The sequence below is a fragment of the Dromiciops gliroides genome, chromosome 2 (assembly GCF_019393635.1).
Source record: "Dromiciops gliroides isolate mDroGli1 chromosome 2, mDroGli1.pri, whole genome shotgun sequence".
NCBI lineage: Eukaryota > Metazoa > Chordata > Mammalia > Microbiotheria > Microbiotheriidae > Dromiciops > Dromiciops gliroides.
Window position 1 is genome coordinate 118,394,566 of NC_057862.1, and position 18,620 is coordinate 118,413,185.

Genomic DNA, 18,620 nt, shown 5'->3' on the forward strand with positions numbered 1-18,620 from the left:
CTGTCAGGGAGGTTCATTCAGGTATAAAGAGGTAATTTTATGGCTCAGGTCACACTGGACTCACAAGCATGAGTTTTCACTGAAAAATGGAAGCATATAAATAGTGGTCATCTCCTAAGGAGGTCTCTGGAACCAGACTTTTTTTTTTTTTTTTTAGTGAGGCAATTGGGGTTAAGTGACTTGCCCAGGATCACACAGTTAGTATGTGTTAAGTGTCTGAGGCCAGATTTGATCTCAGGTACTCCTGACTCCAGGGCCGGTGCTCTATCCTACTTCAAACTTTTTTTTTTTTTTTTGGTGAGGCAATTGGGGTTAAGTGACTTGCCCAGGGTCACACAGCTAGTAAGTGTTAAGTGTCTGAGGCCGGATTTGAACTCAGGTACTCCTGACTCCAGGGCCGGTACTCTATCCACTGTGCCACTTAGCTGCCCCCAAACTTTTTTTAAAAAGAGGAAAGTTTGAAAATAATTACTTAAAATTTTTAAAAAATCAATACAATGCATGAAAATCCTCAGGAAGTACCTACAAGTCAAAGTAAAAAAAAAGAGAGATTTAAGGCAATTATCAGCTTAGGATGAACCAAAGTGTTGAGAAAGAATCTTTTTTGAGCTGAGTGATCCAAATTGTCTGCTTACTTAATTTAATCAGTTACTTACTTAAATTAATTTGCCTATGCTTTCACTTAATTCTATATGATAAAAAGGAACACAGAAATCTGGAGTGGGTTTGTTTGTTTTTGCTGTTATCAATACAAACTATTATAACCCATTACTTAAAAAAAGTTTGGTTTAATTTATATAATGTACACACCCAATGCCTTATGAAAGTTAACTGAATAATAATTCAGAGTGCCTCTGAACAGGTAGGTTGTGGCTCTTTATGGAAAGATGCCCACACCTGGTTTCAAATAGGGATTGGGGGTTTGGGAAAGGGACAATAAGGATACCACAGGCATCATTAGGAGTAATGCTCAACTCACACTGAGTATGCAATCAGTAATAATGAGTCCTCCTCTCTTCCTTCTTTCCCCACTTTCTTCCCCCTTCCCAACTCAACCTGCCCCAGAGGAGAAGGAATGGCACCTTTATGGAACACAGAGAACCAATTTGAGGTTGTGGATACAATCAATACCTCCCTCCTCCCCATATACCATGTATCATTAGGGAAGAAGGATAGGATCAAGGGATGCTCCCTCTTTGGGGAAAGCAGAGGCTTTATGAAAACAGCTGTCCTGATAAAGTCATCATCTCTTGGTAAATCAGAAGGAGAACTGCCAGACCCCTTCTTGTCTAATATCCAGGTGCCTGAAGAAAAAATGGGGATCTGATGAAGAAGGCCATTCACTATGGATAGACCAGGTGGGCACTGCCTTCCTAGTCCAGGGATATGAAGGAAACCAGAGATGTGTGTAGGAAAATAATGTTTTACTCTAAAGAACTAAAGGAGTAAACTTGAAGTCCTGGTAAAGGGCAGTACTGGACTATCATCAAAGTTGTTTTCAAGGGGGACCAACTGTTGTTTTGAAGTTTGTCTTGTCTTCCTACGTTATGCCCTGTTTTGTCCCAATAAACTCTAACTTTGGGCACCATGGGTAACTCTGAAACAAGGATCACACTAGTCTAAAGAGATAAGAATAAAAAGAGTTAGATAACTGGTCTGAGCAGTCATGCTAATACAAATAATATCGATGCAACATAATAAAGGACGAAAGGGAGGAAATGGGAAGAAAGACAAGAATATCCACAATCACACACATACATACAATGGACAAACTACTGCGAGGACACAGGAAGAGAAGTACCATATGTTGTAATTTAGTCTCAGTGATTTACAAAAAGTCAGAATGAGGACTTAAGATAGAGTAAAAGCTAACAAAGAAAGGCCAAAAGAAGTCTGACTTTAAAAAAAAGGCATTGTGAAAGTGGTTACTTAAAATGTAGCAATACAGGATTTTTTTTTGGAAGTGAAGCTATACTGAAAATAGTTTGTCATCACTACTGTCATCAGTGCTTTGCTGAAAATTATGCTTCATTCAAAGATATTTACACAAAAAAACATGATTATTAATTCACCAAACAAAAAAATACAGTAGAGATATACTGCCCTCCAGTGTTCATTATATGAAACTGAAGCCTTTAAGTGAAACAAGGATACCTAACTTTAGAGCTGGCAAAAATGTACTAAAATCATTAGAAAAATAGATACTACTTCTAAACCCTAAGGAAGTTGTCTTTGAAAGCACTTGCCAAGGTTTCATAATGCAAAAAAGTACATCAAACCTTAAAAACTGTGTTTTATTACAAACTCAAATGTCTTTATAAATGTGTTCTATTTTATAAGGGATAGCATGGTGTAGTGGAAAGACCTCTGGACTCTGAAATCAGAAGATCTGCATATGGGGTTCAGTTGAGCATTTAGTAGCTGTGTGACCTGTGGGCAAGTTATTTGGACTCTCTTGGGCTTTTTTCTCATTTGTAAAATGGGCATGACAACATTTGCATTAATTATCTCATATGGTTGTGACAAAAGTATTTCTTTAAAGTGTTCTATAGGGGCAGCTAGGTGACACAGTGCATAAAGTACTGGCCCTGGATTCAGGAGGACCTGAGTTCATATCCACACTCAGAAACTTGACACTTACTAGCTGTGTGAACCTGGGCAAGTCACTTAACCCTAATTGCCCCACCAAAAAACAAAACAAATAAAATGCTCTATAATTGTGTTATTATCAAAATGTCACCTAATTCATAGTGATAATATATGTGTATATATGTATGCTATTAATAAGAAATAATTATATAAATTATAAACAAGCCCTGATAGAATTATTTTTATAGTCTAGTCCTATTCATCCTCAATCCCCATAATTATTTAGTTTTTTTTTTTTAATAAAAAGGCAATTCCATATCCTTCTAAGTTAGAACACTGGAGTTGTCTGCATTAACATCGGAGTAAAATTTTACAACTTGAGCCCCGTGTATACTGAAGTCATCTGTAGTCCATTGTTCGTATGGGCAATGATAGCAACACAGCCTGGAGCCAAAGTTCTTTAGATTCATCAGAAATCCTAGGGAGGCAGACTGAACTGTCAGTGGGAAAAGAAAATGCAGTCTCCCTATCTTACTAATGAGTACAGGTGGAGGCTGAATTCAAGAGATAATACAGTTTTAAAATCCTCCAAACAACTCACCTGTAACCAAAACACAAGACTGCCTATTCATTCAGGACAGAATGCATGTCAGCAATACATTAGAAGTAGCTCACACAATAGGACAAAGGATGTTTCAGAAAGCTGTTGGGCCAGATAGTGTCTTCTGTCTCCACTTTAAATTCTTAATTTAAAATACTGCAAAAATGAGCTATGCTTATTTTATTTCCCTGGCTCTAAAAAGTCTTAATAAAACATCCTTCATTTTGTCTGTCTTTTTATATGTCTTTATAATCCAGAATGAACTAGGATAATAAAGGCAATGAATCAAAATGTGACTTTTAAGTCTGATTTTATTCAACTTAAAAATTCAATGCAATTAATGGATGAGGTTGGCTGAAAATGTTTCCCCTCACTTCACTATTAATGAGAATGAACTCTTCCTTCCTCCCAAAATTAGGTAAGGCACATATGGGTTGAAAATTGGTCTGGAAAGATATGATGGATAAGTATCTTTATAACCATTGTAATAATATATCATTGGTTATGGTTAAAGAAAAGATAATCTACTGATGCCCTAACAAAAAACATGCAACCAGAGATGTTTAATTTCATCTAATATCAGCAACAACTGTAGTTCTTATTTTTCATGTAATTTGCCACTGTGGCAAAGAAAGAACCAAGTACTAATCTGATGTTTCTGTAAACCAATGGTAAAATGCCTTTACTATATATTTTCAATGTTTGAATGAGCACGTTTGCAAATCCAAATCAAATAAAACATTTCAGCAAATGAGTGCTTAAATTGGGTATATCCATTGGGAAAGAAATATCAAATTTCAGAGCATTAGGGGCTAAGAGCTGCAAGCCCCCCCCCAAAAAAAGGTCATAATCATAGACATAATTGTAATGGGATTAACTTTTTTTGGGGGGGGGCAATGAGGGTTAAGTGACTTGCTCAGGGTCACACAGCTAGTAAGTGTCAAGTGTCTGAGGCCAAATTTGAACTCAGGTACTCCTGAATCCAGGGCCGGTGCTTTATCCACTGCGCCACCTAGCTGATCCAAGAAATTAACTTTTTAAAAAAATGTCCAGCTCTTCATCTGAAACTAAGTTATACCAAAGCTACCTCCAAGAAGGCATCACCCATTGAATCAAAAGGGTTGAGAAAGGACATTTTAAGTGACTTGCATCGATACCTTTCTAATAAGTCTATCAAGACTAAAATCGATGTACCATGTCTTCTGAATGACAAACATTGGGATAACAAATAGTTTGCACAAGACTCTCATCAGGGTCAAAACTCTGTTGGAAGTATAATCAACCCTTAGTAGTAGACATGAATAATAAATAAATAAACATTTCTATTTGCCTTTGAAATCCATAAATAAATAACCAAGTCACACTTTGATGACCTGGCAGAAGAATAGGTAGGATTCTGTCTGTGGGTAAGCTTTTTCCTGTTCCTTTTTCTATGCACCATCCCCTCAGCCTGATGCAAAACATTAACTGAGCATAGAAGACTTTTCTCTTTCCTCTCTCATTGTTATTAATCTGAGTCACATGTTTCTCCAGAATGGAAATGAAAAGGCAAGTCACTGAGAATAAGGAAGCTTGGGTTCTAGTTGATTTGCCACTGTCACTTGGAAAACTTCATGTCTCTGAGATTCAGTTTCCTTAGCTATTAAACAGAAAGATAAAGTTCTATCATGTCTAAGGGCCCCTTCTAGCTCTGATATTTTATGATTTAGACTCTTGCTAGGCTACAGGCTGTATCAAGTCCTAGATGCAAACACAAACACACTGAAGTCTTTCCATACCACTGCCCTGGGGATCAGAGCCATAAGAGTTCCTTTTACCTGAGACCAACTCATAACAATGCCTGTTAAGTATTTAATAAAGAAAGGCAGTGAAGCACAGTAGTTACAAGATTGGCGCCAGAATGACCTGGGTACAAGACCCACTTCTGACACATCTGGCTGTATGAACCTGGGCAAGGCAGATAACCTAAAAGTCCCAGGCAACTCTAAGACTAAGTTACGGAACAGTTGCAGATGAGCACTGATAGCGGAAGTTTTCTTAATAAAAGTTCCATATGTTGATGAAAACACACATCTGGATGTCTTTAAGATAAATGAATATCTCTAGATATTGACCAATATGCTTAAATCACATTCCACTCCATGGTGAATCGTGTTAGAGCAAGGCTGTCAGTAGAGGATTTGAAAAATCAAAGTAGGTTTAAAAAAAGCTCAACAAAATTTGCTAAAGATAAACTCACATAGGGCTGTTAACTCGTTTGGGACAGCTCTTCTGTTAGATGATATGGTTATGGAAGATTACTTGAAATTACTTTTAAGAGTCTTTTCACCCAAGTATTCTAGCCTGAGAAAGAGAATAGGTGGGCAAATACTGCAAGAATCACAGTAAAGTATTTATTCCTGGGGAAAAATTTAATCATGAACCTGTCAGTCAGCATAAAATGTGATTTTAAAAAATGAGGAGGGGCAGCTAGGTGGCACAGTGGATAGAGCATCGGCCCTGGAGTCAGGAGTACCTGAGTTCAAATCCGGCCTCAGACACTTAACACTTACTAGCTGTGTGACCCTGGGCAAGTCACAACCCCAATTGCCTCACTAAATAAACAAACAAACAAAAACCCCCAAAAATGAGGCTATTGGGATCTACCATTATTCCATATGCTAACTCCATCTTGAGTTTTCTCTAAATCATCTTGAACTGATTCTTTCCTTGATTCCCATTGTCTTTTCTCTCTGGTTTTCTCTTCATTTTTTTGCTTGGGGAGAGGGAAGGGGGCGGAGTGCTTTTAAGGAAAAAGAGAAGTTAGGTCTCAATTATGCCTATAAATTTTTAAGTTTACCACTGTGCCCAAGAAATGATATTTATGTGACCCTATATGGTAAAGGGGTTCAGGTCTTTTCACTGGAAGAATTAAACTAAGTCATCAAGCAAAGAGTACAATCAGGAATTAGGTTTGGGTCACCAGACTATCTCAGACTCACAGGTACCAACTTCTTCCTGGTTGGGGTGTGTGTGTGTGTGTGTGTGTGTGTGTGTGTGTGTGTGTGTGTGTGTGTGTGTGTGAAGAAAAAGTGTTGCTAAGTTAGTTCTGTAACTTTAGGCAAATTACTTTATCTCTCTAGGCCTCAGTTTCCTCATTTGTAAAATGAGGGAGTTGGACCAAATGTCCTCAAAGGTCTTTTCCAATTCTAAGTCAATGATGCTATGAGAACACCAACAGGTGAGGAAGACAAAAATCACAAATTCAGGACACCAAAAGTAAGAGAAGTAAAGGAAGACGCTAAGTTGGGCTCAACAGACAGGCAGCCAGCATAAAGGTGAGTACCTTCAGCCTGAAAACAGCTGACTACAACAAGTGACACATACCTGCATATCCCCACTGCCTCCACCACCTAACTCTGGATTACAGGTTAACTCTGAGCAGTCCATCTACTTTCCTGACAGGGCCTTGAACGAACTGCACTGAAAGTGTCCCTTGTTCCAGCCTTAGTTCTCAGACTGAAGCAGTACCCTCTGCCTCTCTGATTGGACCATGGAGCAAAAAGCTCCTCCCCAGACTTCCACTTAAGGAGCATGACCAGACCAACCATCTCTTCATATCCCAGTTGGCCAGACTTTGTTGGCTATCTCCATCATGGTCCCCATGCTGGGTACCTTCCTTCCTAACCCTTTACAGTTTCCTTTTGTCTTTTGTGTATGTCTTCCCCCAACAGACTATAAACTCCTTGAGGGCAAGGGATCTTTCTTTTTTTGTATTTGTATCCCCAGGGCTTAGTGGAGTGCTTGGTACAAAGCAGGCACTTAATAAATGTTTAATGACTGAATAATGACCAGGAAGAAAGAGGGGAAAAATAATTCTGCTGTAGTAACCACAAGTGAATTGCAGATAATGCAGAGTTAATCATGTTATAAACATGCCTGCTTATTATTCATCACTCAGATCATCTGATTAACATATACCTTTTCAACAGAACTAAGAGCCAGAGTGTTTTTGAAACTTAAGCTTGATAATGCTTTAGTTGCTTAGCAATTTTAAAAGCAAATGCCTTATATGTTCTTTTGACAGAGACCACTGAAACATAGATTCTGAATGGAAAGAGGTTATCTAGTGCAGCCCTCTCATCTTATATATAAGGAAACTGAGGCCAAGAGAAGTTATTTACCCAAGGTCACACATTTTAAAGACCAAAGCTAAGAACTGAATCCAGGTCCTCAGAACCCAAAAGGAGCCTTATAACCCTCAAACCCTATAAAATTGAGGTGATCAGCTTTAACTTCTCCTTTCCTGAAAGGAAATGCCAACAAGGCTTGAGTTAAAAAAGGGGGGGCAGGTATTTGCTGCAGAAGCTTTTTTCTTATTCAGCCCACCACAAGCTGCACTAAGAAATGTAAATTAGTCACTGCCTTCCCTTCTGTGTTTATGATCAGGACTTCTCAGCCTCAGTGAGGTCACTGCAGATGAGTGAGTGCCTATTAAATGGCTTAATTATAGTCCAGCAGGATACAGAAGCAGATTTTCCCAAGGACAGAGTTCTCATCAGTTTGGTGTAGAATTCTCAATCACTTATTGGCAAAGCGTGTGCATGTTGCTTTAACTTACAACAATCTCAGCATTCCTAAGGCAAACTGCTGAGTTCCTATTCTAGAAGAAAAGAGTACAGAATTGATTTCCCAGACAGACCCCACACATGAAGGCTAGCGGGCTCAAGTGACATTTATCAGTTTGAATTTGACCTTGAAATACTGAGGTTGCTTACCCGGAACGCCTCTTTCCTCCTCTAGCAGGCATGGTTCCTGCCATTCTCACTTGCCCTGTTGCCATGGGGGCAACAGGCAGAGTTACTGATCCTGGGATATCAGAAGCCATTTCTGCAATTTAAAAACAAAACTCCATTAGTTATCTATGCCGACCTCCAAGACTTCCAAACAAGCAACGTGACATGTAGGACTCTCTGGAAGGAGTATTAACTATTTCAAGCCAAGCAACTGAGAATTTAATTCTTGAGAAAGTGGTTTAAAAGAGAAAATGTCACTTTCAAAGGGATCTCACATTCAACTCAGAGAGTGGATGGGAGAATCTGACTTTCCTGAGCAGTTTTGGATGCTGCCAAATGAAGAAGAATCATCATTTGTTGCTTGTAGCCATACAAGCACTGGCCAATTTGTAGTAAACTGTGGTTCAACACAGCTGGCTCCTCTTTGAAGGGAGATCTGTCTTCTCATTTAGGGGGTTTTCCCCTTGGTAATCAGAGACCAAAATAATTCTTGCAAATGGTAAATAAGGTGCCTTTGCAAACATATTAATGCATCATATAAAATCTTTAATTCATACCCAGCAAGTAAAGGATTCCCAAGGAGGACCTGGCTTACTGCTTAGGGAACGCAGACAATTAAAAGGATTTTAAAAAATAAACTCTAGTGGTACTGTGCAGTGCTGACATATTTTACACATCCCCACTATGGGAACATGTATATTTGTAAGCAGTACAATTGTTCTGCTCATTGTTCTTGAGAATGACTTCAAGAGAATTTACTTGTATCAGTTCAACTCTCACTCAGGGATATAATAGAAGTGATAGCTTAAAACAATCCATTTTGGGAAGGCTTTCAAGCATAAACAAAGGAATCAGTGCTCAAGTTAATAGAAAAGCAATGTTATGATATGTTGACAGCACAATACAAGAGGACCTGGATAATGTTTGCACTCTTCGTGTGTATGAGATCTGATTCACTCCTAACATGTCATATTTCCTTCCCAAACAGCAATCTGAAAATGAACCATGTAACTGTCATCACTTAATCATGTCAAAATACATAACATTTTGAAATACAGAATGACTGAAGGTCAACTTGAACACTTGAACACTCCAGTAGGGAGTTTGTCATAAAAGAATTTAAAACCTGAATAAATGGAATCGTAATGTAAATGTTTTTACAGAACTTTGAGGATTATGAAGATTACTACTTTTCCCTATTTAATTGTTACTGGACCTATGAGTACATTGATCCAGTGCACTCCTAGTAAGGAACTTCCTCTATCCATACAAGTGAATAGCTTCTCTGAAACTTATAGTTTTAGAGAATTTCCAGGGACACTCAAAGGCCAAGTGATTTGCTCAGAGACTTATAATCAGTATGTGTCAGAGCTTGGATTTGAATTCATATCTTTCTGACTCTGAGGTCGCCTTTCTATTCTGTGCTACTTCTCATTTATAGTACTTAATGCAATATAATTATATAACTAAAATTTATATTTAAACAATAATTTCTTTGATTTCTACCAAATTTGCTTTATTTTAGGTAGTGATACCTCTTGAACATCAAGCTAAAACTAACAAACAAATAATCTAATAGTTATGTTACTTGAACACCCTTTATTTTCCAAAAGATGGAATGAAATACATTGCTCGCAACCCAGGATGGAGTTACTTCATCAAACTAGTAGGTTGGGTCTACATCTGGGGCAAATAGGATATTAATCTCAGTATTCTATAATCACACGCCAATTCCTTCACCCCCTATAGTCCAAAGATCAGTCAAATGTTTAACCAATTCAAAGTTTTCTGTGGTTGATAAGTAATGCATTTTGTTTACAAATGACTTAACAAGTGAAATCAGTAAAACAGTGCTTCATCCTTGACATCAAATAAGCACTTTTATAGATATATCCTTGACATTAAGAATTAGTTTTTGAACATGAAATAGAAGAATGATATTTGAATTAGTAGATCATAGGTTATGATGTATCAGTGGCAAGCTCTTGACCATGGTTAGAGTATATCTGACTAATGAATAATATATTTGCCTGGATAATTGCAGATATGATTAAAAAGATATACTAAAATGGCATGACAGAAAAGAAAGATCAGCAGATACAACAAAGGAAGAAAGGTGGTAGAGGAGCCCAATAATTTATAGGAGCTAATATCTGTCTAGGAAAAGGGAAAATAAAACAGTTCATGGACTCAATAATCAGTGTAGAGTTGTTAATGCAAGAAAATCAACCTGACAGCAAAGGTACCACTGAGACTTGGTGGAATGACTGATGACTGAAATATGGCAATGGAAGCATGTGGTCTATTCTGAAGGGGGAAATTGGATAAAAAGAACACTGGAATGTCACTATAAGTTAAGATATGCTCCTATTAGAGTATCTACAATCTAGAGGGATGTGCAAAATTGAAAACATTTGAATGAAGAACAAATCTGAGGTGGGGAAAGTGAGAGGAATAAAAGCAGTGTTGTGGGTAAGATTATATTATAAACCACACAACCATAAGTAGAAAATGAAGGGGAGTTCTGAAAGTAGTTCACAAAGTTGACACCAAGGTATGACAGTTTTCTTGAAAGACTTGAACTACACAGGCATCTGCTAGAGAGTTTTTTTTGCTAAAAGCACAAAGATGAATTACACAGTTCATAAAATTTAGGCTTTTTTGCTGGTAATTTCATATTTTAAGCTTTTACAAGGAGTTATTTATTTGGGATATAGCAATAACAAAAGTAAAAATATTTCCCCCCAATACCTCAAGGGCATACTCTCTACTATACTCTTTCAAACTCTGAAGAGAGTGGGGTCTGATTTAATTCAGTTCCTACCAATTTGATCCTCCCAAGTTCATATCCAAATTTGACATTTTTCCTGAACGAGTCCTTGTCTTAGCTAGAGTAATGTTAAGTCCCAAAGAGGCATTAGTGACAAGTTGGATGAAAACACCTACATAGATTCAACTCTCAGATAAGAGTATTATCCCCATTTTCAGTTATGGAAACTGAGGCAAAAAACCAATTAAGTGACTTGTTCAGAGTAACAAAGCTAGTAAGTATCTGAGACCAAATCTGAAACCTAGGTATTCCTGATTCTAGGCCATGCACTCTACCCATTGTGCCACCAGATGCCTCTAAATGGCTCACTTTCATGATCTCTTAAAAATCACAGGTTATAGTGTTCAATTTCCTTCACCAGACAATATCAAGCAGAAAAAAGCTGGAGAAGACATAAAACCAATAATTTCATTCTTCAAAAGGAGACTTCATTCTGAAATTTTGAATAGGGATAGAACCTGTACCTGTGATTTTATTAGTGTAGGGAACTCTAAGGAGAGGAAACTCCTTCCACCAATGCCGGTCAGCACTTGGTCTTAAATTATAGTCTTAGAAAGTTGACTAGAGCACTGAGAAGTAAAGAGATTTGCCCAGGGTCACACAACCAGCATATTCCAGAAGTAGGATTTGAATGCAGGCTATTTCTGGCTTCCAGGTCAGTGCTCTCTCTTCCTCCCTCCCTCTCTCCCTCCCTCCTTCTCTCTCTCTCTCTCTCTCTCTCTCCATTGTGCCATACATACCTACAAGTAGAACATGAATGATGAATTCTAAAAGTAGACACAATGATGTTATAGTCATAAAAGACTTCAACTTCTAAATATCTACGGGAAAGCCCCACTCAGATCAAATCACTTAAATTCCTGACAAATTAGGAGGATCTAGTTGCCAAAGTAGAAATGCTGGGAAAATGAAGAGGAATTTGTTATGCTATCTTAGAATCCATGGCAAATAAGTAGACAGAGAAGGTGGTTTGGAGTCAAGATGGCAGATGCTTTCTTGCAAAAATGATCACAGAAAACTCAAAACTGAATTCTGAGTGGAAAAGCCAAGAAAAATTAACATTACAGGTTGCAATTGCAGTGCAGAGAGGAGTTGTCACAGTCATGAAAGAGCAGGGACACTACTTGTGTAAGGACCAAAGTACAGACCAGGGGGCAATTACCAGACCTCTCTGCTAAACACACAACATTGGAAACAACAAAAACTGATGAGCCCCAGGATTGAGCTATGCCCCTCAAAGGTGAAGAGCCCAATTCTAACATTAAAGTCTAAAGTCAAGAAATAGGGTAGGAAATAAGTAAACAACAAGAAAAAAACCTGACCATAAAAAGCTACTATGGTGACAAAGAAGCTCAAGACAAACTCAGAAGACAATGACTTGAAAACACCTACAAAACCTCAAAGAAAAAGATAGACACAAGCCCAATAAGAATCCCCAAAACTAAAGAAAGCAATTTTTTAAAATGCAAAAAAAAATAATTTTGAAAATCAAATAAGAGTAGTAGTAGAAAAATTGGGAAAATAAACGAGATCTGTGTGGGAAAATTATGAAAAATAGATTTAATAGTTTGGTTAAAGAGGCACAAAAATAATGAAGAAAATAACTCCTTAAAAATGAAATAAGCCTAACAGTAAAATGACAAAAATACTGAAGAAGATAACTACCTGAAAATCAGAATTGACCAAGTAGTAAAAGAGGTACAAAACCTCCTTAAAAATTAGAGTTGGTCAAATAAAATCTAATCACCCTACAAGACATCAAGAAACAATAAAGCAAAGTCAAAAGAATGAAAAAAGATAAGGTGAAATATATCATGGGAAAAACAATTGACCAAGAAGATATATATATTTCCCCCCAGGGCAATGAGGGTTAAGTGACTTGCTCAGGGTCACACAACTATTAAGTGCCAAGTGTCTGAGGCCGGATTTGAATTCAGGTCTTCCTGAATCCAGGACTGATGCTTTATACACTGTGCCACCTAGCTGCCCCCAAGGAAAAATAATTTAAGAATTATTAGACTAAATGAAAGCCATGATCTAAAAAAGAGTGTGTATGTGTGTGTATGAGTGTGTATCTATATTTAAATTATAAAGGAAAAATATAAAGGAAAAATTATAAAGGAAAGATATTATATAACTAAAAGGCTGAATAGAAATGGAAAGAATCCACTAATCACTTCCTGAAAGAAATCACAAAAGGAAAAATCCTGAGACTATTATAGCAAAAATCTAGAGTTCCCAGGTGAAGGAGAAAATACTACAGTCAGAAAGAAATAATTCAAATACTGTAGAGCCATAGTCAGGATTACACAACAATTAGTAGCTACCACTATAAAGGAGCAAAGGGCTTGCAAAATGATTGTCAAGAAGAAAAAGGAGCTGGGATTACAGAATAATCCAGAATAACCTACACAGTAAAACTGAGTATATAATCCTGCAGGAGAAAAAAAACCATGAACATTTAGTAAATAGAATTCTTCCAAACATTCCTGATGAAAATATCAGAATTGAAAAGAAAATCTGACATTTAAACACAAGACTCAAATGAAGCATAAAAAGGTCAACAAGAGTGAGAAATCAGAGAATATATCAAGGTTAAACTGTTTACATTTATCACATGAAAGGGTAATACATGTAACCCTTAAAAACAGTATCATCATTAGGACAGTTAGAAGGAGCCTTCTTAAACAGAGGGCATGAGTGTGAGTCTTTTATGCTGGGATGATCTCAAAAGAAGAGTGGGAGAGTGAGAAAGGAGAAGGGGGAAGAGAGAGGAAAAATGGGTGAAATTATTTCATATGAAAGGCAAAGAAGAAAGAATTTTTACTACAGTAGGAGAAAAAAGGTATGTGTGAGAAGTGGGGAAGCAGGCAATGCTTGAACCCCACTCCCATCGGAACTGGTTCAAGAAGGGAAGAGTACACACAGTTGCATATAAAAACTCATCTTCCACAGCAGTGAAATAAGAGGGGAAGGGGCTAAGAAAAAGAGGAAGCAGTGAGAAGAGGGAGGGTAGATTAAAGGAGGCAGTGGTCAGAATCAGATGAGAAGACATAGTATGATACCCTAGATTCTCATAGGATCATAAAACCAATGAGTTAGAGTTCAAAGGGTCCTTGGAGATTATCTGCTCCAACCCACTTATTTTACAGATGAGAAAACTGAGTCATAGAAAAATTAAATGGCTTCCCAAAGCTCAGATTAGTAACAGAGATAGGCTTCAAATGCAGTCCTTCTATACTTGCATCTGGCACTCTTTCCAATGGGCCAGGCTTTAGATATTATTCATGAGTTTCTGGAGCTTAAAAAAAATCACCTGGTGGCTAACCTTCTAGTGATGTGTTTCTCTGAATTTAGCTATCATGTCTATAAACATCCAAAAGGCTTTCAGGTGGAAGAGCAGCTGCTTAGCCTGAAGGAATGACCACGAGTAATGAATGGAAATTGCAAAGATGCAGATTTAGTCAAGACAGAAGAAAAGTGGCCTGAGAAAATAAAGATGTCCAAAAGTGGAATGGCTTCTTTCAACAGGTATAGAACTCCCCATCCATGATGACTGGGTGAACCCTTGTTAGGGATGCTATAGAAGACAGATGCTCAAGTTGGAGCTGAAGCTGATATCTCCAAGGTCCTTTTCAACTCTGAAATTCAATGATTTTACCAGTGTGGCAGGGTGCTATGTTCTAAACACACAGAATAAAAGATGCATCCCTGTCCTTTGTGAGTTCACAAGTTCCAAGACATATTCATTACTTGGAGCTCAGAAACAAAGACAGACTTCAAAAATGACTAAAGTTATGTGGCTTATTTTTTAATCCTCTCACATCAAAAAAAGACTACCCCACCAGTGAAAAGTGAATTCATTTATTTATTTTTAGTGAGGCAATTGGAGTTAAGTGACTTGCCCAGGGTCACACAGCGAGTAAGTGTTAAGTGTCTGAGGCCGGATTTGAACCCAGGTACTCCTGACTCCAGGGCCGGTGCTCTATCCACTGCGCCACCTAGCTGCCCCAAGTAAATTCATTTAAAAGAGAAGCATAATAGTTCTAGACCTAGAAGAGATGTTAGAGATCTTCTAGTCCAAATACCTCATTTTACAGATGAGGAAACTGAGACTTAAAAGAATTCAATGAGTTGCTCAAGGTCATACAGGTAATAAGTGGCACAGGTGGAAGTAAGTACTTTTCTACATACTTTATCCTTAATACCTTTTGAAGGATGAACCCACAAAGAACTGAAATAAAATCAAATTCAAAACAAACCTCTCTTCTTAATAGCTCCTGCCAAAATCAACAAAAGCAGCTGAAACTCATTTACAAGCTATCTGATTGTATACAAGTCTCTAGATCTGAGTTTCCTCATTTGGAAAAATGAGGTGATTAGACTAAATAAAATTTAAGGTCCCTTCCAAAGGTCCCTCTAAATCTATGTTTCTATGATTCTTCTCCAGAAAAAAGCTTTTGGCTTGTTAGGCAAGCCAATTCTAGGCAGGTAAAATTATTGAGCCTTTGTCTCAGAGATGATAACTAAAGCCAAAGTAAAAGCAAAATGATCTCCCAAAGAATTTATTTTCAGATGTCTATACTAGCACAGAAAATAAGACACCGATTGGCCGATAAAGAAGATAAGTCAAAAAGGACCAGGTGTCACTCTTAAAACCACAGTGGCCAGTCTAGAATAGCTGCAAGCCATGACAGCACTCATGAATCTAGTCCAGAGCTTGTGTTTTCAAGTGAAACAAAGGAAAAGAAAATCAAGCAACATTTCCTAGAGAAGGAGCATTCTTCAAACACATCTCATGGACAATGCATTGTATATGTAGCCTAAGCAATTACAGAGATCAGAACTTAGACCAAGGAGTAACAACCACAGTGAGGCAGATTTTATCCCAACATGAGGAAGAGCAGGCTAGCAACCAGAACTATCCAACTATGGAATGAACTTCCTCATGAAACAGTAACCTCCTCATCATAGGAAGGGTTCAAGTAGAGGCTGGGTAAGCATTTGTCAGCTTTATCACACAAAGGATTCTTGTGAACTAATTGGGAGGTTGCATTAAGGTCTATTTCATTATATAAGTGAAGTCATTTGCAAAGATAATGTTTCCCTCTGTAAAAACATGAAAAAATTTCAGAATAGTTAATTTTTTTCAGAACTGTCATTATAGAAACATTCCTATCACGATTCCTGCCTACTTCACTCCCCCTACCACCAGTCATTTACCTAGTATGAGTAATAAAATAATTTTTATAATTCTATTACTCACTCAGTGGGGGAGAGAGGATAGGAATATGGTAGAAGCTGGTGAAAAAAAAAGTAATACAAGTAGCTATATACAGATATACATCTTGGCCATAAGCATTCTCCATGTCTTAAAATATAGCACTGAAACAGCCTAATTAAAAAGAGATTTTCCTGGTCCCTGCCACTCAACAGTGGCAACAAGATCTCAAATGGCTTTCTAGGTATAGGGTTCTTTAAATCCTGGTTCACCCTCACTTAGATTCCTGATATTTCAATAATCGGTAAAATCATATCCATGCTAGTTAAAATTATTAGTGAATATAGCCTTGTCCTGTTCCATCCGTGAATTCTGACTCTAATGAGATAGTACTGTGGCCTTGAGTATGGATTTGAACTTGGACCTAGATATTCCTGATATTGGATCTGAATCTCTGAGCTACATAATTATTTCTGTTTTGACCTTGGATTTTCTAGAAAATATTCACGCATATTCCCAGCTAACCCAACTTTAGGAAATTACTTTATGTTTCTAATGATTCTAAGTTACTCCCTAAAACAAATGTTCCTCTTTTTACTAACAACTGGTGATATTGTATTTCTGTTTCTCTTTCTCTTTACAAGTCTTAGTGCAGTTTTAAGCTTTAATATCTGCATGTGTATGTATATCTACACATATATGTGTATGCACAAAGACATTTATACAACTATGCTCATAAAATATATATGTATATGCTCACATATATTTGTACATTTCAGATTATCCAAATAATTAATATTCAGGTCACCCAAACAACAATAAAGATATGCATAGTAGACACAAGAAAGCTGCAAAATACTACTGAACAAAAATTGTGCAAAAGAAGCCAGAAGAATACCATCAGATGGAGTGTGAGTGCAGATTGAAGCATACTTTTTCTTTATTTTTCTTGGGAGCAGGGTTTCCCTGTTTTCTTTTACAACATGACTAACATGGAAATATGTTTTGTATGACTGCACATGTATAACTTATATCAAATTGCTTCCCTTCTCAATAGGGAGGGAGAAGGAAGAGAAAGGAGGGGAGGAGATAATTTGAAACTCAAATTTTTTAAAATGAATGTTAAAATTGTTTTTACATGTAATTGAGGAGGGAAATAAGACATTAAATTATTTTTTAAAATAATATCATTAGAGAGATGAATGATGTTCAGAAAAGAAAATGAACCTATTACATTGAGAACACACTGGGATAATTGATAAATAATCCAGGTGCTACACTGGTATCCGTGGAATGTCAGGAAAACTGAAGGAAGTTCCCTAGCATGTTGAGTGGATCCCCCGAGAAGGCCTTCGGGAAAGATATAGAAAAGAGTCACACAGGATGAAAAGGCTTGATTGAGCTATAGTTTGTATTTGGAGAGAGGGCCACCTTGATGAGATTCACAATCATTTAAAGTGTTCCTATTGTCTCCCCTCTTGGATGCCTCCAATTGTCTGGTGATCTAAGTGTTACACCCACAGCTGACTGACCCCATGAGGTACACAACACTCCCAATCATGGTCTGAACAAGATTAAAATGCAACTGGAAAATATTTAGCAAAATAAATAAAAATAAAATAAAAAATAGATAATTTTATATAATAAAACTAAGTCAATATGCAATCCACAGGAATCCTTATGTACAGCTTAGTGGACCCCATTTATTTTTTAGTTTGACATCTCTGATCTAGACCACCTTTTCAAATAGATTCTTGCTCCCTCTGGCTAGTCACAGTGAGTTCCCTCCCTAGCCCTGGAGTCCTACACTCCAACAGCACAACCATAGAGGATCTGCAGCTGTCCCTGGCTCTTAGCCTCTCTGCTGTTGCAGTATTATCCTACCCACATCCCACAGCTTATCCCTTGTCATATTTGCTTGGAGCTGACAAAAAAGTGGGGAAGTCAGGACTTTAGATTTACTTTGGATGTTTTACCTTGCTTCCTATAACATGCCCAAAGCAAGACTGGGGTTTCTAGGTAGGTCATTACAATACAAGCTTAGAATGTCTAAAAAGCACTGAGAAGTACTGAAAATTTAGAAAACAAAGCAGACTCTATTCCAGAACTGCAAAATCCATCTTTAAAAAGGGGGGAGTGGGGGAAGAACTTGGTATAGTCAACATTCACATTATCCTAAAAACAAGTCAATAAGAAAAAGCATCTTTTAAATACAAGCACACAAAAGCAACATGAGATATAGAGAATTAAAACCCCCAAACCCAAATTAAGTCCCCAAAATTCTAAGAGCAGTGAAACAAAATTAAAAATTTTACAAATATTCTTAATTAAACAAGGAATAGCTAGAGCTTAGGGGTTACATGTGGTGCAGAGAAATGATTGCTCCCAGGGAGTCAAGTGGGAGAGGTGCTTAGCAGCAACCAAAACGAGGAATATGCAAGGCATGTGAAAGGGAAGGGGCAGAGCCTCATCCCCACTCAATCCTGACAGGTCCAGAGGGCAGGGGTGGATTTGGGACCAACAAAGATCTCTAGAGATAGTCAACTCCAAATTAGCTCAGGTTAATCATCTGAGAACTTACTTATTCGATTATTGAAGAAAATT

The 18,620-nt window shown here is 37.5% G+C and overlaps 1 protein-coding gene across 5 annotated transcripts in view; it reads right to left on the minus strand.

Moving 5' to 3' along the window:
- Nucleotides 1-18,620, minus strand: part of ARNT2 (aryl hydrocarbon receptor nuclear translocator 2) — a 274,848-nt gene that overhangs the window by 197,886 nt on the left and 58,342 nt on the right. For all 5 annotated transcript variants that reach the window (XM_043983353.1, XM_043983352.1, XM_043983350.1 and 2 more), the window contains exon 2: nucleotides 7,948-8,059. In XM_043983353.1, the coding sequence (XP_043839288.1) occupies nucleotides 7,948-8,059 (112 nt within the window). The remainder of the gene's footprint in view (nucleotides 1-7,947; nucleotides 8,060-18,620) is intronic.